The sequence below is a fragment of the Heterodontus francisci genome, chromosome 1, assembly GCF_036365525.1.
Source record: "Heterodontus francisci isolate sHetFra1 chromosome 1, sHetFra1.hap1, whole genome shotgun sequence".
Taxonomy (NCBI): domain Eukaryota; kingdom Metazoa; phylum Chordata; class Chondrichthyes; order Heterodontiformes; family Heterodontidae; genus Heterodontus; species Heterodontus francisci.
The window spans coordinates 88054504-88077469 of NC_090371.1; the positions used below are offsets into that span (position 1 = coordinate 88054504).

The 22966-nt window shown below is 44.0% G+C and overlaps 1 protein-coding gene across 1 annotated transcript in view; it reads left to right on the plus strand.

The window, feature by feature from the left end:
- The window catches only part of LOC137370639 (probable phospholipid-transporting ATPase IM), a 440540-nt gene that overhangs the window by 257638 nt on the left and 159936 nt on the right, over window positions 1-22966 (plus strand). The window contains exon 15 of the mRNA XM_068032731.1: window positions 7903-8068. Within this exon, the coding sequence (XP_067888832.1) occupies window positions 7903-8068 (166 nt within the window). The remainder of the gene's footprint in view (window positions 1-7902; window positions 8069-22966) is intronic.

The following is a 22966-nucleotide window of genomic DNA, read 5'->3' on the forward strand; positions in this document are numbered from 1 at the left end:
GTATGCTATGCCAATGAATGGTAGGATGCTTATTTCTGCCCAGTAACTACCACTCTCCAGGGGCAAATCTGTTGCAAACGTAAAGAAAGAGGGCTAGATTTTGCAGGCCCCCCCACAAGGGGAGGGGGGCTTTAGGGCGGAGGGCCCCTAGCCAGTGATCTTCCCAGGGGCAGGATACGCCGACAACAGCCTTCTCACCCAGAGGCCAATTAGGGGCCTCTTCCTGCCATGGATCTTACCAACGGTAGGGGGGGCCTCAGCGCGCGGGAAGGACACCTTGTAAAATGAGGCGCCCTCCTTGGGCGGGGGGTGGTCCCTCCTCTGTGGGCAATTTGTGGCCCGTGGAGGACCCCCACCAGGAACCAATTCACCCCTGGGACCTCCCTCCCCCTGGACCACAAGATCATACCCCCAGGCCTTGACGGGACCTTCTGGACTCAGGGTTAGGCACCGACATGTTGCACCATGGACATTTGACAAAATTATTGACTCAGCTACAGACATGGGTGCAATTAATCTGTATGTAAAGTGTATAGCCAACCTAAGGCCATCAAAACACAGTCCGAGTTAAAACACATTTCTCCCTATTTAGTGAGATACCTGTCATTGTTTTTGCTTGCACAAGTAGTCAATGTCTGCCTGTTCACTTGATGAGCGATGCAGAGAATTCGGATAGATATCCGTCTGTCAGGAGTGATCATGATCTTGATCTCTTTCTCCTCTCTCTCTCTCTGTTCTTCTCTCTCCCTTCTCACTCACTCCTCTCTGTGCCCATCTCTCTCCCCTCTCCCTCACTGCTCTTTGTGTCCATCCCTCTCCCCTCTTCATCACTCGTCTCTGTGTCTATCTCTCTCCCCTCTCCCTTACTCCTCTCTGTGTCTATCTCTCCCCTCTCCCTCACTGCTCTCTGTGTCCATCTGTCTCCCCTCTGTCTCCCACTCTCGCTCTTCCTCTGTGTCCCTCTCTCCCTCCTCTCTCTCCCCTCTGTGCCCCCCTCTCGCTCCCCCCACTCTCCCCTGTGTCCCTCCCCCTCTCCCTCTGCCCCCTCCCTGCTCCCTCTCTTCCCCATCCGGCCCTCTCCCACTGCCCCCCTCATTACCCCCTCCCTCCTGCACCCATCCCTCTTCCCGCCCCCTCCCTCTCACCCCCTTTCCCCCCCTTCCCTCTCCCCCCGCACCCCTCCCTCTCCCTCCTTTGTCCCCCTCCTTCTTCCCCTCGCTCCCCTCTCTGCCCCTCTCTCTCACCCTTCCCTCTCCCCGCCCTCTCTCCTCACTCCCTCTCCCGTTCTGCTCCTCCCTGTCCCCCCTCCCCACAATGATGCACCAGGAGCAGAAATACATTGTCACTCAGTGCACTCTGAGAGAAACCAGAGCATTTGGAGAGCTGAGAACATGGACTGTCTGTCTAAAAAAGTAAGCTTGCTCTGGCTCAAAGAAGTTTTCCCTTTCCAGTTCAATAATTGCTTTCCTGTGCGCTATCCTGTCTGTTCTACTCACAGCAACACTCTCCAACGGTGATTCCGCAGCTGAGACATGGGCAGGAATCATATGATTGACAGTTCCAGTCTTCCCAGTGTGTCCCGCCTCCCCTCACTCCGACTGGACAGAGGTCCGTACGCAGGCAAACCATTCGCGCTTTTGATTAGCAGGCTGGATACAAAACTTTGGCGGGCTGTAGGAACTAGCTTGATGACCTGATCCTTTGTAATTACTTTTGCTCCTGATAATTATAAATGTCTTGCTTCAAGCCTTTCAACTTGTGTTTTAAAACACAAGTATAAAAGGCTTGGAGCAAGACATTTAAAATTACTAAGGACCTCAAAATTCTTACCATGGACACTGGTGTCCGTGTACGGACACGTTGCCGACCCCTGTCCGGACTGGCCCCGGCGACCCCTCCTCACATACCTCTTGTCAGGGGTTCCACTGCTGGTCCTGGGTCTGAGGCCTCTGCTTTACCGGCAGTGACCCTGTGGCGCTGCTGGTACTATTGAGCTGATTGGTTGGAAGTTCTTGGAAGCAGGATCCCCATCCTTTCAAAGTCTGAAAAGGGATGGGGATCCCGCCTCCTAAAACTTTGATACAAAAAGACCAGGGGATTGCCCCGGGGGGACCGAGAAAGTGCAGAGGCGGAGTTCTCTGCCTTTTCGGCTTGGTGCCAGGAGCCCCAACTCTAGCACGAAATCCAGCCCGATGTATCTGGAAAGTCCCTTGGCTATCCTGGGAATTCCATCCTCTAAGTCCTTATAAGGCCACAGCAGCACTCTCACCAGCTGAGAGTCACCTGTCTAGCGTAGAATGCTACAAAATTGCTGCCCCAGGCCAGTGAAAGGATAACAGTGAACCTCCCCATGAATTAAATGGATTAATAAAGAAACTTCACCTACCTAAAATCCTTTGGGATCCATGCATATGGTGTTAAAGAGGCCAATATGGCTCTTTCTTCTCTCCATAATAGGTGTAAGTTATTAGAGGGTCTCTCAAAGTAAGGAGTTCACACCCTGCCCCTGCTCCTCCACTCACTGGCCATTGAAAGGGTGGGCAAAGGCCTTTTATAATTCCCTGTATGAACTCCCAACATTTCCAGGTCTCAGCTTATTTCCAGGCCCATTCCACACACACATGTCAAGAGTTAGGTCAGGAGTGTGCCAGAAGGGCTGAGGACTTTAGGCCCTAGAACAGGGAAAAATAGGAACAACTGCAAGCAAAATTTTTTCATTAATGTGTTGAATTATATTTTAAATCAAATAGGTTAATAATTAAGTGATAAAATGCATGGTAAAGTTTTGCTAAGAGAATCGGTGATTAACGAAATTTTCCAGGTTTAACAACACATAAGTGAGATGAAAAACGGTCTGTACAAATCTTGAAGGGAGAAGGGGCTCTCTGGGATGACTACAAGAAATGAAGAAACACATTCAAAGGATGATCAGATGGGCAAAAAGGGGCTTGGAGAAAAGCATAGGAGCTGAGGTTAAGCATAAAGTCAAAGAACTTGTAGAACCATAATCGCAAGTATGCAGTCAAAGAGGAGATGAAAACAATAAAAGGCACAAATGGACTTCGGGGGAGAAATTTGTTTGCGTCGCAGTGGAGGCTTAAGTTGATTCCCAGGGACAGGCAGTGCTATGGGCTGCGAGAAGTGGTGCAACGCAAGTATGCAACTGAGAAGCAGCACAAAATAATAAATATTCTGAATGACTGCTTCTTCCAAGTTTTCAGAAGGGAAGACATGAACTGCACGCTGTCCCTAAACAAAATCAATTGCCTTGTTTTAAATGAAATGGATGTCCTAGATAGGATGAATGGGCTCAAAACAAATAAACCCCCAGGGATATATGATATTTATCCTAAAGTACTGAGAGACTCAGAGGCTTGTGAATCACTGATAATAATTATGCCAGTAGGAGTGGGCACTGGTCTGGTATGTGTAGGTTGTTAACATGCTAACATGACAATCATATTCAAAAAGAGTGATAACACAGACAGGCAACTATGGACCTATTACTTCAATTACATGTAACATAATGAAGCATCAGCAGTAATCTTGAGGACTATATGTACAATAGTAACCTACTAAACAGCAGTCAACAAGAGAAAGGCATTGTCTGACTAACATCCTCATTTCTTTGAGGAACTGACAATCTGAGTGGACTGTAGAAAGCCCTGCTATATATATTTCCAAAAGGCTTTTGAGAAAGTTCCACAAAAAAGGCGATTAAATTAAACTCAATACCTGGGATTCTGTATAAACACTGGGAATGGCTAAGAAACTGGGTGATGTGTAAGAAATAAAAAGTACTCATTAGAGGAATTATGTCAGCGGGGTGGAAATACAGAATGGGATACCTCAGGGCTAGAACCACTACTGTTTACATAAGTACATTGGATTCAGAAACTTATGCAAAATTATCAAATTTTCAGATGGCACCAAACTAGATGGCCAGTGGAATTGGAAGAGGCAGCTCAGAAATTGCAGAATGAGTTGGACAAAATTTGTAAGTGGGTAGAACAATTTAATGCAGATGAGTGTAAATGCTGCACACAGGAAGGAAAAATAGATAACATGCATGCACAGATCTGAATAGTGTTCATACATCAAATGAGGAAGTGGATAGATAGCTAGACATCTCAGTAGACTCAACACTGAACATATCAGACCAATGCAGAGAAGCCATCAACAAAAACAATGGGATGTTGAACAGGGAATGGCAGTATAGTGGTTATGTTACTGGATTCGTAATCCAGAGACTGGATCAGTGATTTTGAGATATAAATTCAGATCCCAGTTGGGGAATTTAAATTAATTTGATAAATGCATATGGAATAAAAAGCTAGTATCAGTAAGGGTGTCTAAATAGCTACTGGATTGTTGTAAAAAACCCATCTGGAAATCTGCTGTCCTTACCCAGCGTGACTCCAAACCCATAATATTCTGGTTGACTCTTAACTATTCTCTGAAATGGCCTAGCAAGCAAATTAAGGGCAATTAGGGTGGGTGATAACTGTGGCCTTGCAAGCAATGCCCACATTGCACGTATAAAATAAAAAGAGCTACCTCGCCAAAACAGTAGAATGCAAATCAAATGAGGTGATGCGCAAACTTCATAGTGTTCTAGCCAGACACTTACATACAACATCCAGTTCTAGGTGAGAGAATTAGGCGAGATGTTCAAATGTTGGAGGCAGTTGGGAAGAACCTTAAGGCTCAAACCTAGAGGTGAGTTGGGGTCAGTTGAAATGTTAAAATTTTGTAAAATCTCAAACCTGACCCCAACTCGCCTCCAAGCCTTCCACTCAGGGGTTAACAGAGGTGGGACAGGGGCAGGCAGCCAACCAGAGGTGAGTTGACAATTTAAATACTTAAATGAGGCTGGTAACCTCAGATTTAACCTGTTTAACAAGTTTAACTCTGGCCAGCAGGGTTTCCCAAATTCGGGAAACCTGGCAATCAGGGGAGGTGAAGACAGATTTGGGGAGAAGGTACGCTTTTTTAAAGTGCTGTTTGTGGTTCAGAAGGAGCAGGCGTGCTTCCCCCACACACCAGCTGCAAAGTTTTTCTTCTTCCCTTGGATTGGACTCTCCTATTCAAAGATTTCCTGGAGTCAGTGTTAGGACCCCCGCTTCCCCTCCCCCCCATAAGGTCAGGGATCGACTCCCCTCCCAGGGTGGGACCACTAAGCTGCTAATAGCAACTGCAGGCTTCCTACCCACCATTGCAGCCTGCTGCACACACCCTGCCCAACTGGAAGTCAAGCCTGTCAATCAGGCTAATCTCAGGATGGGGATTCTGACAAAGGAAAAAGTTGCACACTGGGCTCTAAGTTAAAACCCCACAGCATGCGGAGAGACCCAGACATCTGGGTTTCTCACCTGAAACTTCACCTACGCAACCCCTTATCTCTATATTGAGGCCCGAGGATCATGAGTCTGAGTTATGAAGAAAAACTGGAGAATCTTTGGCTTTTCAGGATGGAAGGACAACATCTGAAAGGTGATCTTATAGAAGTGGTAGAGATTGGTATGGATATAGGAAAATTAACATGCAATATCATCTTAAATTGTACAGCAGGAATAACACAAAAGGACACAGGTTCATATTAGTGAAAGGTGAGATTAGGATTAAAGCAGGAAGTCTTTGTTCACATTAAGAGTGATCAAAACTTGTAATTTACTTCTATGTAGAGAAGTGAAGGGAAAAACCCTGCAATAATTTAAGAAATAATTAAATGCTTTAATTGGATGATGTTAGAACAGCTCATGATGCATGAATTCAAAAGGGATGAATTACTTTCCTTGTTCGTAATTATTTTGTGACTGGAATGACAATAAAAAAAAATCCAATCTGTTCCAATAGGAGCAGTGTTATTTTTGGTAAAATTTCTTGGTGGTTCGATCAGTATGTCACTGGAATTGTGGGAAATTGGCAGAACCCAGATGGAAAACAGCAGAAACTGACTTGTGCTAGCAGGTCTCTAGCCATTTCTTAGAGTTTTACCTTTGCTTTGCTAGGGGTGGAACCTCTGTTCGCCCCATACAGGGCAAATAATGACAATGGGGCAAACCCCAAGGTGAGTTCCTGCTCTTTTGACTCCGTTGGAACCCTGTGGATCGCCAGAGCACAGTATGTCCATTGAGGTGAGGCATACCAACCTAGACCCCTGAAGCAAGCCCTTCGGGGAAAAAGGTCAACATGCATGGAATTAGCAGACCGTTAGCTGAAAGCTGCCCTCATGATTTTAATATCTGCAACATACACAATAGGAAACTGTCCTAGTGACTTTAATGAAGGGTTATGTGCCAGATTCTTTAATGCAGATGAAACATGAGACTGCAGCAATTTCTTTTGCTTTTAAGCAGGCATAATGAGTTGCATCAAACGTGTGCAAAATAGTTTAATGTCTTTACAATAAAGAGAAAAGGAGCAATTTTAATCTAACTTACCTGTTGGGAAACTGATGGGATCTGATAGAATGCCCATTTTACAACTTGTCCTGTTATAGGATCGCCTTAAGAGTGATGTCCCTTTACGAACTCAATATGCTAATGAACTAAGTACCAGGATGTAGTCATGTGACTACATGCCAGACTCACTCTGCAACTGTAACACCCAGAGGAAGGTTCTGCAAATAGTTTGCTCTATACTGTATAGATTTGTTTAGCTGTAATAAACCTGTTAGAGATCTTCTGCATAATTGGACTCTATGCATCTCATTTATGTTCCATCAGACAACATAAAAGAACTCATTACAGCCTGATTTTACTCTCCTTTGAAGTCATTGGAGAGTAATATTAGGCAGGGTGTAAAACTGGCATTCCATCTGATCCTAGGCGTTTCTTGCCCAGTGAGCTCTGTTTGAATTACTCCCAAAATGTTTAAATTGTATGTATTCCTGAATTGTACTATGTTGATGTATTAATGCATTTGTTTGATGTTATGTTAAATGTGCTGTTATGTTTTACTACAAAAATATTCAATTCATGCAACATTTCATGTTTTTGCAATTTTATTTAATTTACACATAAGGCCTTGAACATTCAGTATTGTGTGCTGTAGCTATGGACCTTATCAATTAGTGTGTATTGTTCCACTAAATGGAATCATCTGCTGAAGGAAATAGAACCATAGAAATGTTACGACACAGAAGGAGGCCATTCAGCCCGTCATGTCTGCACCAGCCGAAAAATCTAGCCGCCCAATCTACTCCCATCTTCCAGCAGCTGGTCCGTAGCCTTGCAGGTTACAGCACTTCAGGTGCATGCCGAGGTACCTTTTAAATGAGTTGACGGTTTCTGTCTCCACCACTATTCCTGGCAGTGAATTCCAGACACCCACCGCCCTCTGGGTGAAAAAGTTTTTCCTCATGTCACCTCTAATCATTCCACCAATAACCTTAAATCTGTGCCCCCTGGTAACTGATCTCTCCACCAGGGGAAACAGGTCCTTCCTGTTTACTCTATCTAGGCCCCTCATAATTTTGTACACCTCAGTTAAGTCACCCCTCAGCCTCCTCTGTTCCAAGAAAGACAACCCTAGCTGATCCAATCTTTCTTCATAGCTGCTACTTTCAAGCCTTGGCAGCATTCTTCTAAATTTCCTCTGTACTCTCTCCAGAGCAATTATGTCATAAAGTCATATGTCCTTCCTGTAGTGTGATGACCAGAACTGTACACAATACTCCAGCTGTGGCCTAACCAGTAATTTATGTAGTTCCAGCATTACATCCCTGCTTTTGTATTCTATACCTCGGCCAATAAAGGAAATAAATAAATCAAACACACAAAACTGTTCACCTGATTTTGCAACAGTTTTGTTACTATACTTTATCACAGCATCATACTGGTTGCCTCATGGAAATGGGAATGTCCCTTGTCTAAAATATTTTCATTTTCTACTCCACAGAAAACAGAGAAAGTGGACTTTTCATTTAATTCTATGGCCGACCCAAAATTTGTGTTCTATGACCACAGTCTCGTGGAAGCTGTTAAAATTGGTGACCCTAAAGTCCATGAATTTTTTCGTCTGCTTTCACTTTGCCATACAGTGATGCCTGAGGAAAAGCAAAAAGGTAAGAAATGTTTATGAGTAAGAGGAGATTTGCTAATAAGAATGAGAGAAGAAGTTGAATTTTACTTTCTTTGAAGGTTACTTATTGAAATATTTGGCATTCTCTTTTCAATACTGGAAGTACTGTTACTTTCCACTTCCATACACAAGGAAAAATAAACATGTAGGTGAGGGTCTAAACTAATTTGACAGGGACAGGGGCACCAGGATACAGCAGCAGAGAGGAGAGACAAAGTGCTTTGGAAAGAAGGAGGGAAGGGACAAACAGCAACAAAGCAAAGAATAAGGTAGAAAGAGCATAGACAAAATGGAGGAAAAAGCAAAACAGGCTAGCTTGGTATTGGAATGCATGTGTGTTAATGCAAGGAGTGTTCCAAATAAGGTTAAAGAACTGCAGACATAAGTTGCCACATGGGTTTATGATATAGTGGGAAGGAATGGGAACCAAACATTTCTGGCTACAATGGATTCAAAAGTTTCAGGGAAGGAATAAAAAACAGAGTGGGTAATATTAATCAAGGATAATATTACAGTTCTGCAGGTATTCTAGAGGGTTCAAAGATTGAGTCTATTTGGTTAGAGTTTAAGAACAGAAAAGATTGCTAGGTATTTATATAGACCCCCAAATAGTGAGAAGGAGATAAAGTAGCAAATCTCCAGGCAAATTTCAGAGAAATATAAAATTAATAGAACAGTAGCATAGACTGGGGAAAAAGAGTTAAAAACAAGGAGGATGAAGAATTCCTAAACATGTATACAGCAGAATTCTCTCAATCAGTATCTGTCTACCCCAACAAGGAAGGAAGCATTGCTGGATCTAGTTCTGGGGAATGAAGTAGGGCAAGTAGTATGTGTTTCTGTGGGAGAACATCTGGTGAATAGTGATCATTATATGATTAGGTTTAAAGTAGTTAGGAAAGGACAAAAAAATTAGAAGTGAAATAGCCAGCTGTAAGATAACTAATTTCAGTGATTTAAGAAGATCTAGCACAGTGGACTGGAAACAAAGATTGGCTAGGAAAATAATAAATGAACAACGGCACGCCTGCAAGATGGAGATAGTTCAAGCACAGAGCAAGCATATTCCTATAAAGAGGTAAGATAGGGCATGCAAAGTTAGAGCTCCCTGGATGGCAAAGGAACAGTTAAAGGAGGTTTATGGCACATGTCAGCTACACTACAATCAAATATCAGGCTGAATACAGAGCCTGCAGGGTAAATTGAAAAGGGCTATAAGAAGGGCAAAGAGAGAGTATGAGGGGACATTCAGGGTAACGCAAGAGGAACCCAAAAATCTTTTTTCAACATAAAAGTAAAAGGATAGTTAAAAGACTGGTGAGGCTGATTAAAAAGAAAAATGGAAATAATCTTGTGGAGGCAGAAGGAATGACGGAGATACTGAATGCTGCAGTTAATGCTATGGTAGAAGATGCAAAGTAAATATACTGGATAAAATAAAATAGATAGAAAGGAATTGAAAAAAAAATTGGCATTGCACAAAGTGAATAGGTAGGTCACCTAGTGCAGATGGGATGCATCCTAGGTTGCTGAAGGAAGCTCAGGTGGAGTTAAATGGGAGTGGTGCCAGAGGCCTGGAGGATTGCAAATGTTACACCCCTGTTCAAAAATTGAGCAGGGGATAAACCTGATAACAACAGGCCAATCAGTCAGTCTCACGTCAGTGGTGGGAAAGCTACTAGAGACGATTGTCAAGAACAAAATTAATTCTGACTTGGAGAAACATAGGTTAATAAGGGACTGCGTGCATAGGTTTGTTAAAGACAAATCTTATCTGATTAACCTGAATGAGTTCTTTGAAGTAATAGAGAGGGTTCATGAAGGTAATGCAGCAGGTGTACATATGGACTTTCAAAAGGCATTCGATAAAGTAACATGGAACAAACTTAAATATTACTGAAAATAGAGACATGTTGTCGAAGCTTTTCGTCTTGCACTCATGAGGACAATCCACAAGAATACCAATGTAAGGGAAAACGACAACTTTATAAAGTATGAGAAGAGAGTGCTGATTGGTTGGCAAGTGAACTCTAATTGGTAGAGCCATTGCCATGGAGAATGCACCAATTTACAGTGACTGACAGTTAACTGCCAAGCTTTGTTTGAAATTTAAACCAGGCAGCTTGACTCTGATAGGTCGAGGCATTGCCCTGAGGAATGAACCAGTGAATGGCTGTCAGTTATTTTGTTTAGCTGAAACAGGCGCAATGTTTGTAATGTTCTTTCTGTCTGCAAAGAACAGGGCCCTGTGTATTCAAATATGTAGCATCCAGTACGCGCAAATGTGCCTCACTACGAGCCCTAATGACAATCTTGAAAAATTAAGACATTGCTTGATCAGGAGTCAGTGTAGGTCAGCGAGCGCAGGGAAGATAGGTAAACAGGACTTGGTGCAAGTTAAGACACCTTACAACCCTTACAAATTACTGGTTTGCAGCTTTGTGCACAAATCTGAACACCACACTTTAGGAATGGTGTCAAAGCCTTTTAGAGGGTACAGAGGAGGTTTACCAGGATGATATAAGGGATTAAGGATTTCAGTTATGTGGAGAGATTGGAGAAGCTAGGATTGATCTCCATAGAGCAGTGAAGGTTAAGGGGAAACCTAATAGATATATTCAAAATTATGAGGGGTTTTGATAAAGCAAGTAGGGAGAAACTGTTTCCTCTGGATATAATAAAATAAGAAATAGCAGGAGTAAATTGCATGGCCCTTGAGGCTTCTCTGCCATTCAGTACAATCATGGCTGATTTCTGTGTCAACTCCACCTCCTTCCTGCTCCCAATGTTCCTTGGTTCCATGAGAGATCAAAACTCTATCTATCCCAGCCTTGAATATACACAACAAGCGTCTGCAACCTTCTGAGATACAGAATTCTAAAGATTCACAACCCTTTCAGTGAAGAAATTTCTCCTCATTTCAATCCTAAATAATCAACCTCTTATCCTGAGGCTGTGCCCCTGTGTTCTAGATTCTCCAACCAGGAGAAGCAACCTCTGTATCTACCCTGTCAAGCCCCTTTAGAAACATGTACATTTCAATGAGATCACCTCTAATTCTTCAAAACTTCAGAGTGTACAATTCCAGTTTACTTAGCCTCTCATCGTAGGACAACCCTGTTATCCCAGGAATCAATCAAGTGAACCTTCGTTGTACTGCCTCCAAGGCAAATATATCCTTCCTCAGATATGGTGACCAAAACTGCACACAGAGCTCCAGATGTGGTCTCACCGAAAACCTATACAATTGTGGTGAGACTTCCTTATTCTTGTACTCCAGTCCCCTTGCAATAAAGGCCAACATGCCATTTGCCTTCCTGATTGCTCGCTGTACCTACATGCTAACTTTCTGTGTTTCTTGTACCAGCACAACAAAGTCTCTGAACATCAACATTTAGAAGTTTCACACATTATTAAAAAATTCTGCTTTTCTATGCTGATTACCAAAGTGAATAACCTCACACTTACCCACATTATACTCCATTTGCCACCTTGTTGCCCACTTACTTAACCTGTCTATCTCTGTGTCTCTTTACAGCTTATATTCGCACCTTTCCTTATATCATCAGCAAATCTGGCTACATTACTCTCGGTCTCTTCGTCTAAGTCATGAATATAGATTGTAAATAGCTGAGACCCCAGCAGTGATCCTTGTGGCACTGCACTAGTTACAGCCTGCCAACCTGAAAATGCCCTCTTTATCCCTACTTTCTGCTTCCCTTCCGTTAACCAATTCTCCATCGATGCTAAAATATTACAGAATCACAGAATCGTTACAGCACAGAAGGAGGCCATTCGGCCCATCATGTCCACACCCGCTTTCTGAAAGAGCAACTTGCTCAGTTCCGTTCCCCTGCCTTCTCCCCATAACCCTGCACATTCTTCCTTTTCATGTAATTAATTCCCTTTTGAATGCTTCATTTGAACCTGCCTCCTCCGCGTTCTCAGGCAGCGCATTTCAGACCTTAACCACTTACTGCGTGAAAAAGTTTCTCCTCATGTCACTTTTGCTTCTCTTACCAATCTGTGCCGTCGCATTCTCGATCCTTTCACAAGTTTCTCCCTATCTACTCTGTCCAGACCCCTCATGATTTTGAACACCTCTGTCAAATCACCTCTCAGCCTTCCCTTCTCAAAGGAAAACAGCCCTAACTTCTCCAATCTATCTTCATAACTGAGATTCCTCATCCCTGGAACCATTCTCGTGAATCTTTTCTGTACTGTCTCCAATGCCCTCACATCTTTCCAAAAGTGCAGTGCCCAGAATTGGATGCAATATTCCAGCTGAGGCTGAACTAGTGTCTTAAACAAGTTCAACATAACTTTCTTGCTCTTGTACTGTATGCCCATATTAATAAAGCCCAGGATACTGTATGCTTTATGAACCGCTCTCTCAACTTGTCCTGCCACCTTCAATAATTTATACACATATACACCTAGGTCCCTCTGCTCCTGCACCCCCTTTAGAATTGTACCCTTTATTCTATATTGTCTCTCCATGTTCTTCCTACCAAAATGAATGACTTCAAATTTCTCTGCATTGAACTTCATCTGCCACCTGTCTGCCCATTCCACCAACTTGTCCATGTCCTTTTGAAGTTCTACACTATCCTCCTCACAGTTCACAATGTTTCCAAGTTTCGTATCATCTGCAAACTTTGAAATTGTGCCTTGTACACCAAGGTCTAGGTCATTAATATATATCAAGAAAAGCAAGGGTCGCAACACTGATCCCTGGGGATCCACTACAAACCTTCCTCCAGCCCGAAAAACATCCATTAACCACGACTGTTTGTTTCCTGTCACTCAGCCAATTTCGTATCCATGTTGCTACTGTCCCTTTTATTCTGTGAGCGACAAATTTGCTCACAAGTCTGTTGTGTGGCACTGTATCGAATGCCTTTTGAAAGTCCATCTACACCACATCAACAGCATTGCCCTCATCAACCCTCTCTGTTGCCGCCTCAAAGAACTCCAGCAAGTTAGTTAAGCATGATTTTTCCTTAAGAAATCCATGCTGGCTTTCCTTAATTATTCTTCTTCTTCTTTGGCCTCCTTGTCTCAATAGACAATGGGTAAGTGCCTCGAGGTGGTCAGTGGTTGTGGAGCAGCGCCTGGAGTGGCTATTAAGGCCAATTCCAGAGTGACACTCTTCCACAGGTGCTGCAGATAAAATTGGTTGTCGGGGCTGTTACACAGTTGGCTCTGTCTTTCCACTTCTGTCTTTTTCCTGCCAACTGCTAAGTCTCTTCGACATGCCACTCTTTAGCCCCGCCTTAATGGCTGTCCGCCAGCTCTGGCGATCACTGGCAACTGACTCCCACGACTTGTGGTCAATGTCGCGTTTGCAGATGTCTTTAAAGTGGAGACATGGACAGTCGGCGGGTCTGATACCAGTGACGAGCTTGCTGTACAATGCGTCCTTGGGGATCCTGCCATCTTCCATGCGGCTCACATGGCCAAGCCATTTCAAGCGCCGCTGGCTCAGTAGGGTGTATATGCTGGGGATGTTGGCTGACTCAAGGACTTCTGTGTTGGAGATATGGTCCTGCCACCTGATGCCAAGGATTCTCTGGAGGCAGCGAAGATGGAATGAATTGAGACATTGCTCTTGGCTGACATATGTTGTCCAGGCCTCGCTGCCATAGAGCAAGGTACTGAGGACACAGGCTTGATACACTCAGACTTTTGTGTTCCGTGTCAGTGCACCATTTTCCCACACTCTCTTGGCCAGTCTGGACATAGCAGCGGACGCCTTTCCCATGCGCTTGTTGATTTCTGCTTCGAGAGACAGGTTACTGGTGATAGTTGAGCCTAGGTAGGTGAACTCTTGAGCCACTTCCAGAGCGTGGTCGCCGAAATTGATAGATGGAGCATTTCTGACATCCTGTCCCATGATGTTCGTTTTCTTGAGGCTGATGGTTAGGCCAAATTCGTTGCAGGCAGCTGCAATCCTGTCAATGAGTCTCTGCAGACACTCTTCTGTTTGGGATGTTAATGCAGCATCGTCAGCAAAGAGGAGTTCCCTGATGAAGACTTTCCATACTTTGGTCTTGGCTCTAAGACGGGCAAGGTTGAACAACCTGCCATCCGATCTTGTGTGGAGGAAAATTCCTTCTTCTGAAGACTTGAACGCATGTGAGAGCAGCAGTGAGAAGAAGATCCCAAACAGTGTAGGTGCGAGAACACAGCCCTGTTTCACACCACTCAAGATAGGAAAGGGGTCTGATGAGGCACCGCTATGCTGAATTGTGCCTTTCATATTTCCTTAATTAACACACATTTATCCATGAGACGATTGATTTTGTCCCTAATATTTTTTCTGGGTTTGTCTTTACACCCTTTTTTGAACAAGGGAGTAACGTTTGCAATTCTCCAGTCCTCTGGCACCACCCCTGAGTCTAAGGAAGACTGAAAAATTATGGCCAGTGCCTCTGCGATTTCCACCCTCACTTCCCTCAGTATCCTTGGATGCATCTCATCCGGCCCTGGTGCTTGATCCACTTTAAGTACAGACAGCCCATCTAGTACTTCTTTATCAATTTTAAACCCCTCCAGTGTCTGACGTACCTCCTCTTTCAACATTGCCTGGGTTGTATCATCTTCCTTGGTAAAGGCAGATGCAAAGTATTCATTTAATACCTCACCTATGCCTCCATGTGTAAATCCCTTTTCTGGTCCCTAATCAGCACCGCTTTTCCTTTTACCACACTTTTACTATTTATATGCCCATAGAAAACTTTGGGATTTTCTTTAATGCTAACTGACAGTCTCTTTTCATGCTCTCTCTTTGCTTCTCTTTATTTGCTTTTTCACGTTTCCTCTAGACTTTCTATATTCAAATTGCTTCTCAATAGTATTTTCTACCTGGAATCTGTCATAAGCACACTTTTTCTTCTTTATCTTAATCTCTACCTCTTTTCTCATCCAGGGAGCTCTGGATTTGTTTGCCTTACTTTTCCCCTGCGAGGGTACATAACTCGACTGTGCCCAAACTATCTCTTCTTTGAAGGTAGCCCATTGTTCATTTACCAGTTTTCCTGCCAGATTTTGACTTCAATTTATTCCCCCCAGCTCCATTCCTACCGCATTGAAGTTAGCCTTCCCCCAGTTAATTATTCTTACCTTGGATTGCTCTTTGTCCTTTTCTACAGTCAATGTTAATGTGGTTGATTCTTATCTGCCCTCTGAAATGGCCTAGCAAACCGCTCAGTTGTATCTAACCGCTATGGTCAATAAAAAAGAATGAAACCGGATGGATCACCCGACATCAACCTACACACTGGAAATGACAACAGCAAACCCAGCCCTGTCGACCCTGCAAAGTCCTCCTTACTAACATCTGGGTGCTTGTGCCAAAGTTGGGAGAGCCGTCCCACAGACTAGTCAAGCAACAGCCTGACATAGTCATACTCACGGAATCATACCTTACAGACAATGTCCCAGACACTGTCATCACCATCCCTGGGTATGCCCTGTCCCACCGGCAGGACAGACCCAGCAGAGCTGGTGGCACAGTGGTTATACAGTCGGGAGGGAGTTACCCTGGGAGTCCTCAACATCGACTCCGGACCTCATGACGTCTCATGGCATCAGATCAAACATGGGCAAGGAAACCTCATGCTGATTACCACCTACCGCGCTCCCTCAGCTGATGAGTCAGTACTCCTCCATGTTGAACACCACTTAGAGGAAGCACTGAGGGTGGTTAGGGCGCAGAATGTACTCTGGGTGGGGGACTTCAATGTCCATCACCAACAGTGGCTTGGTAGCACCACTACTGACCAATGTCCTCAAGGACGTTGCTGCCAGACTGGGTCTGCAGCAGGTGGTGAGGGAACCAACAAGAGGGACAAACATACTTGACCTCGTCCTCACCAATCTGCCTGCCGCAGATGCATCTATCCATGGCAGTATCGGTAGGATTAACCAACGCACAGTCCTTGTGGAAATGAAGTCCCGCCTTCCCATTGAGGATACCCTCCATCGTGTTGTGTGGCACTGCCACCGTGCTAAATGGGATAGATTTCAAACAGATCTAGCAATGCAAAACTGGGCATCCATGAGGCACTGCAGGCCATCAGCAGCAGCAGAATTGTATTTGACCACAATCTGTAACCTCATGGCCCGGCATATCCCTCACTCTACCATTACCATCAAGCCAGGAGACCAAACCTGGTTCAATGAAGAGTGCAGCAGGACATGCCAGGAGCAGCACCAGGCATACTTCAAAAAGAGGTGTCAACCCCGTGAAGCTACAACACAGGACTACTTGCGTACCAAACTGTGTAAGCAGCATGCGAAAGACAGAGCTAAGCGATCCCATAACCAACGGATGAGATCTAAGTTCTGCAGTCCTGCCACATCCAGCCGTGAATGGTGATGGACAATTAAACAACTAACTGGAGGAGGTGGCTCCACAAATATCCCCATCCTCAATGATGAGGGAGCCCAGAACATCAGTGCGAAAGATCAGTCTGAAGCATTTGCAACAATCTTCAGCCAGAAGTGCCAAATGGATGATCTATCTCGGTTTCCTCCTGAAGTCCCCATCATCACAGATGCCAGACTTCAGCCAATTCGATTCACTCTGCATGATATCAAGCGACGACTGAAGGCAGTGGATACTGCAAAGGCTATGGGTCCTGACAATATTCCGGCAATAGTACTGAAGACCTGTGCTCCAGAACTTGCTGCGCCCCTAGCCAAGCTGTTCCAGTACAGCTACAACACTGCCATCTACCCGGCAATGTGGAAAATTGCCCAGGTATGTCCTGTCCACAAAAAGCAGGACAAGTCCAACCCGGCCAATTACCGTCCCATCAGTCTACTCTTAATCATCAGTAAAGTGATGGAAGGTGTCAACAACAGTGCCATCGAGCGGCACTTGCTTAGCAATAACCTGCTCAGTGACGCTCAGTTTGGGTTCCGCCAGGGCCACTTAGCTCCTGACCTCATTACAGCCTTGGTTCAAACATGGACAAAAGAGCTGAACTCAAGAGGTGAGGTGAGAGTGACTGCCCTTGACATCAAGGCAGCATTTGACCGAGTATAGCATCAAGGAGCCAGAGCAAAACTGAAGTCAATGGGAATCAGGGGGAAAATTCTCCACTGGTTGGAGTCATACCTAGCGCAAAGGAAGATGGTTGTCGTTGGAGGTCAATCATCTGAGCTCCAGGACATCAGTGCAGGAGTTCTTTAGGGTAGTGTCCTAGGCCCAACCATCTTCAGCTGCTTCATCAATGACCTTCCTTCAATCATAAGGTCAGAAGTGGGGATGTTTGCTGATGATTGCATAATGTTCAGTACCATTCGCGACTCCTCAGATACTGAAACAGTCCTTGTAGAAATGCAGCAAGACCTGGACAATATCTAGGCTTGGGCTGATAAGTGGCAAGTAACATTCGCGCCACACAAGTGCCAGGCAATGACCATCTCCAACAAGAGGGTAACTAACCATCTCCGCTTGACATTCAATTACGATCGCTGAAACCTGCACTATCAACATCCTAGGGGTTACCTTTGACCAGAAACTGAACTGGAGTAGCCATATAAATACCATGGCTACAGGAGCAGGTCAGAGGCTTGGAATCCTGCAGTGAATAACTCCCCTCCTGACTCCCCAAAGCCTGTCCACCATCTACCTCTTAGCGGAGGGGTCAAGAACCATGGGGTATAGATTTAAGGTAAGGGGCAGTAGGTTTAGATGGGATTTGAGGAAAAAGATTTTCACCCAGAGGGTGGTTGGAATCTGGAACGCACTGCCTGAAGAGGTGGTAGAGGCAGGAACCCTCACAACATTTAAGAAGTATTTAGATGAGCACTTGAAATGCCATAGCATACAAGGCTACGGGCCAAGTGCTGGAAAATGGGATTAGAATAGTTTGGTGCTTGATGGCCGGCACAGACACCGTGGGCCGAAGGGCCTGTTTCTGTGCTATATGACACTATGACTCTACAAGGCTCAGGTCAGGAGTGTAATGGAATACTCTCCACTTGCCTGGATGGGTGCAGCTCCAACAACACTCAAGAAGCTCGACACCATCCAGGACAAAGCAACCCACTTGATTGGCACCCCATCCAGCACATTCAACGTTCGCTCCCTTCATCACAGATGCACAATGGCAGTAGTGTATACCATTTACAAGATGCACTGCAGCAACGCATGAAGGCTCCTTGGACAGCACCTTCCAAACCCGTGACCTGTACCACTTAGAGGGGCAATGGTAGCAGATGCATGGGAACACCACCACCTGCAAGTTCCCCTCCAAGCCATACATCATCCTGAGTTGGAACTATATTGCCATTCCTTCACTGTTGCTGGGTCAAAGTCCTGGAACTCCCTTCCTAACAGCACTGTGGGTGTACCTACCCCACATGGACTGTAGCGATTCAAGAAGGCAGCTCACCATCACCTCCTCAAGGGCAATTAGAAATGGGCAATAAATGCTGTCCTAGCCAGTAACGCCCACATCCCATGAACAAATAAAAAAAAAGTACTTTGCATCTGTCTGTACCAAGGAAGTAGATGCTGCCCAAGTCGTAGTGAAAGAGGAGGTAGTTGAGACACTGGATGGGCTAAAAATTGATAAGGAAGAGGTATTAAATAGACTGGCAATAATTAAACTTGATAAGTCACCAGGACAGGATGAGATAGATTCAAGGATACTGAGGGAAGTAAGGGTGGGAATTGTGAAGGCACTGGCCATTATCTACCAGTCCTTCATAGATACAGAGGTGGTGCCAAAGGAGTAGAGAATTACAAATGTTATTCCTTTATTCAAAAAAGGGTGTAAGGATAAGCCTAGCAACTACAGGCCAGTCAGTTTCACCTCAGTGGTGGGAAAACTTTTAAAATCAATAATTCATCAGTCACCCGAACAAATGTGAATTATTAAGGAAAGCCAATGTGCATTTGTTCAGGGAAAATTGTGTTTTACTAACTTGTTTGATGTAGTATAAGGGTATCAAAGGGTTAATCTTGAGAGAATGTAAAGATTATTGCCCACCAGGATGAAGGAAGAGATCATGTGGGAGAGACTCGAGAACCGTTACAACATGGCTTTTGAAAGAGATACACAGACTAGTGTGGAGTGTATATAGTTACAATACAATAAAGATTAATATTTAAACACTACAGTCTAAGAACCACTGTTGTTTGTGATATACATAAATGATTTGGAGGAAAGTATAGGTGGTCTGATTAGCAAGTTTGCAGACGACACTAAGATTGGTGGAGTAGCAGATAGTGAAGGGGACTGTCAGAGAATACAGCAGAATATAAATAGATTGGAGAGTTGGGCAGAGAAATGGCAGATGGAGTTCAATCAGGGCAAATGCGAGGTGATGCATTTTGGAAGATCCAATTCAAGAGTGAATTATACAGTAAATGGAAAAGTCCTGGGGAAAATTGATGTACAGAGAGATTTGGGTGTTCAGGTCCATTGTTCCCTGAAGGTGGCAACGCAGGCCAATAGAGTGGTCAAGAAGGCATACGGCATGCTTTCCTTCATCGGACGGGGTATTGAGTACAAGGGTTGGCAGGTCATGTTACAGTTGTATAAGACTTTGGTTCGGCCACATTTGGAATACTGCGTGCAGTTCTGGTCGCCACGTTACCAAAAGGATGTAGATGCTTTGGAGAGGGTGCAGAGGAGGTTCACCAGGATGTTGCCTGGTATGGAGGGCGCTAGCTATGAAGAGAGGTTGAGTAGATGAGGATTATTTTCATTAGAAAGACGGAGGTTGAGGGGGGACCTGATTGAAGTGTACAAAATCATGAGAGGTATAGACAGGGTGGATAGCAAGAAGCTTTTTCCCCCCAGAGTGGGGGATTCAATTACTAGGGGTCACGAGTTCAAAGTGAGAGGGGAAAAGTTTAGGGGGGATATGCGTGGAAAGTTCTTTATGCAGAGGGTGGTGGGTGCCTGGAACGCGTTGCCAGCGGAGGTGGTAGACGCGGGCACGATAGCGTCTTTTAAGATGTATCTAGACAGATACATGAATGGGCAGGAAGCAAAGAGATACAGACCCTTAGAAAATAGGCGACATGTTTAGATAGAGGATCTGGATCGGCGCAGGCTTGGAGGGCCGAAGGGCCTGTTCCTGTGCTGTAATTTTCTTTGTTCTTTGTTCTCTCTGGCGAGACTATACGGTGGCAGCATAAATAACCAAATATATAACACTTGAGTTTTTTGATGAAGTAACAGGAGGATTTATGGGGGGAATGCAGTTGATGTGGTGTCCATGGACTTCCAAAAGACATTTGATAAAATGCCTTTGGAATAAAAGGGACAGTAGCAGCATGGATACAAAACTGGCTGAGTGACAGGAAACACAGAGTAGTGGTGGACAGTTTTTTTCGGACTGGAGGAAGGTATATAGTGAAGTTCCCCAGAGGTCTATGTTCGGACCACTCCTTTTCTTGATATATATTAATGATCTAGACTTGCGTGTACAGGGCACAATTTCAAAATAAGCAGATGACACAAAACTTGGAAGTATTGTGAACTGTGAGGAGGATAGTGATAAACTTCAAGAGCACATAGACAAGCTTATAGAATAGGCGGACATGTATCAGATGAAATTTAACGCTGGAAAGTGTGAAGTGATTCATTTTGGAAGGAAGAACGAGGAGAGGCAATATAAAATAAAGGGTAAAATTCGAAAGTGGGTGCAGGAGGAAAGGGACCTGTGGGCATATGTACACAAATCATTGAAAGTGGCAGTGCCGGTTGAGAAAGCCGTTAATAAAACATATGGGATTCTGGGCTTTGTGAATAGGGACATAGAATACAAAAGCAAGGAAGTTATGATGAATCTGTATAAAACATGGAGTACTGTGTCCAATTCTGGGCACCACACTTCAGGAAGGATGTGAAGGCATTGGAGAGGATGTAGAAAAGATTCACTTCAACGGTTTCAGGGATGAGGGACTTCAATTACATGGATAGATTGGAGAATCTGGGCTGTTTTCCCTGGAAAAGAGAAGATTACGACGAGATTTGATAGAGCTGTTCAAAATCATGAGTGGTATAGACAGAGTATAAAGGCAGAAGCCATTCCTATTGGTGGAATGTGACTGGCAAAAGAAGCAACGGCAACATGAGGAAAAGCTTTTTTACACAGCGAGTGGTTAGGATCTGTAATGCAGTGTCTGAGATTGTGGTGGAGGCAGATTCAATCGAGACTTTGAAAAGGGAATTGGATATATAGATATTAGATATATATATTAATAACTTAGACCTTGGTGTGCAGAGCACAATTTTAAAATTTGCAGATGATACGAAATTGGAAGCAGTGCGAACTGTGAGGAGGATAGTATAGAACTTCAAAAGGACATAGACAAGCTGGTAGAATGGACAGACAAGTGGCAGATGAAGTTCAATGTGAAGTGATTCATTTTGGCAGGAAGAACATGGAGAGAGAATATAAAATAAAGGGTACAACTCTAAAGTGGGTGCAGGAACAGAGGGACGTGGTGTATATGTGCATAAGTCATTGAAGGTGGCAGGACTGGTTCAGAGAGCAGTCAATAGAGAATACAGTATCCTAGGCTTTATTAATAGGGCAAAGCATACAAGAGCAAGATTGTTATGTTGAACAGGTAAAAGACACTAGTTCGGCCTCAGCTGGAATATTGCGTCCAGGTCTGGGTGCTGCATTTAAGGAAGGATGTGGAGGCATTGGACAAAGTGCAGAAGAGATTCACGAAAATGGTTCCAGAGATGAGGAACTTCATTTACAAAGATAGATTAGAGATGTTGGGACTGTTTTCCTTGGAGGAGAGAAGACTGAGAGGAGATTTGATAGAAGTATTCAAAATCATGAGGGGTCTGGACAGAGTAGATGGGGAGAAACTGTTCCCACTCATGAAAGAATCAATAATGAGAAGGCACAGGTTTAAGGTAATTGGCTAAAGAAGTCATGGCGGCATGAGGAAAAACTTTTTCATGCAGTGAGTGGTTAAGATCTGGAATGCACTGCCAGAGAGTGTGGTGGAGGCATTCAAAAGGGAATTAGATAGTTACCAGAGTATTGAAGGCGGTGGCCATAGAGATCATGGAGGCATTGGTGGTTATCATTCAAAATTCTATAGATTCTGGAAGGGTACCTGTAGATTGGAAAGTAGCAAATATAACCCCACTATTTAAGAAGGGAGCAAGAGAGAAAACGGAGTACTGCAGACCTGTTAGTTTAACATCAGCATTAGGGAAAATGTTAGAATCTTTTATAAAGGATGTGATAACTGGACACTTAGAAATAATATGATTGAGCAGAGTCAACATGGATTTATGAAAGGGAAATCATGTTTGATAAACCTGTTGGAGTTTTCTGAGGATGTTACTTGTAGTATAGATAAAGGAGAACCAGTGGGTGTGATATGTTTGGATTTTCAGAAGGCTTTTGATAAGGAGGCCCACACAGGAGGCTGTTACGACTGAGGCGGGAGGAGTGCACTGTTAATTTAGTCCCACTTCTCACAGGTTACAACATATATTTAAATTTTCCCACTTACCGAAACAATCAATCATATACTCTACTTTTACCCAGAATAAAGCACAACAGGTTTTCTTAATAAACAACAAAATGATCATTTGTTATACCCCAAGTCTTAATCAATAATTAAGTAAACATACACACGAATTGAAATATTAAAATCCCTTATTTTTATCCTAGCCCTCACGCACACACACAATCGATTAACCGGGAAAAAACGGATTTTTGTTTACAGCTGTTACAAAGAAATAGAAGGAATAAAAAAAAACGTAGACCGAAGAGAAGGTATGGAAGTCTTTTTGGCGGAGTGTCCCAAAGGCAAATAGGTGGCTGCCACTAGGAATCTTCCTAGAACAGTTCTTTCCAGGCGATGTTAATGAAC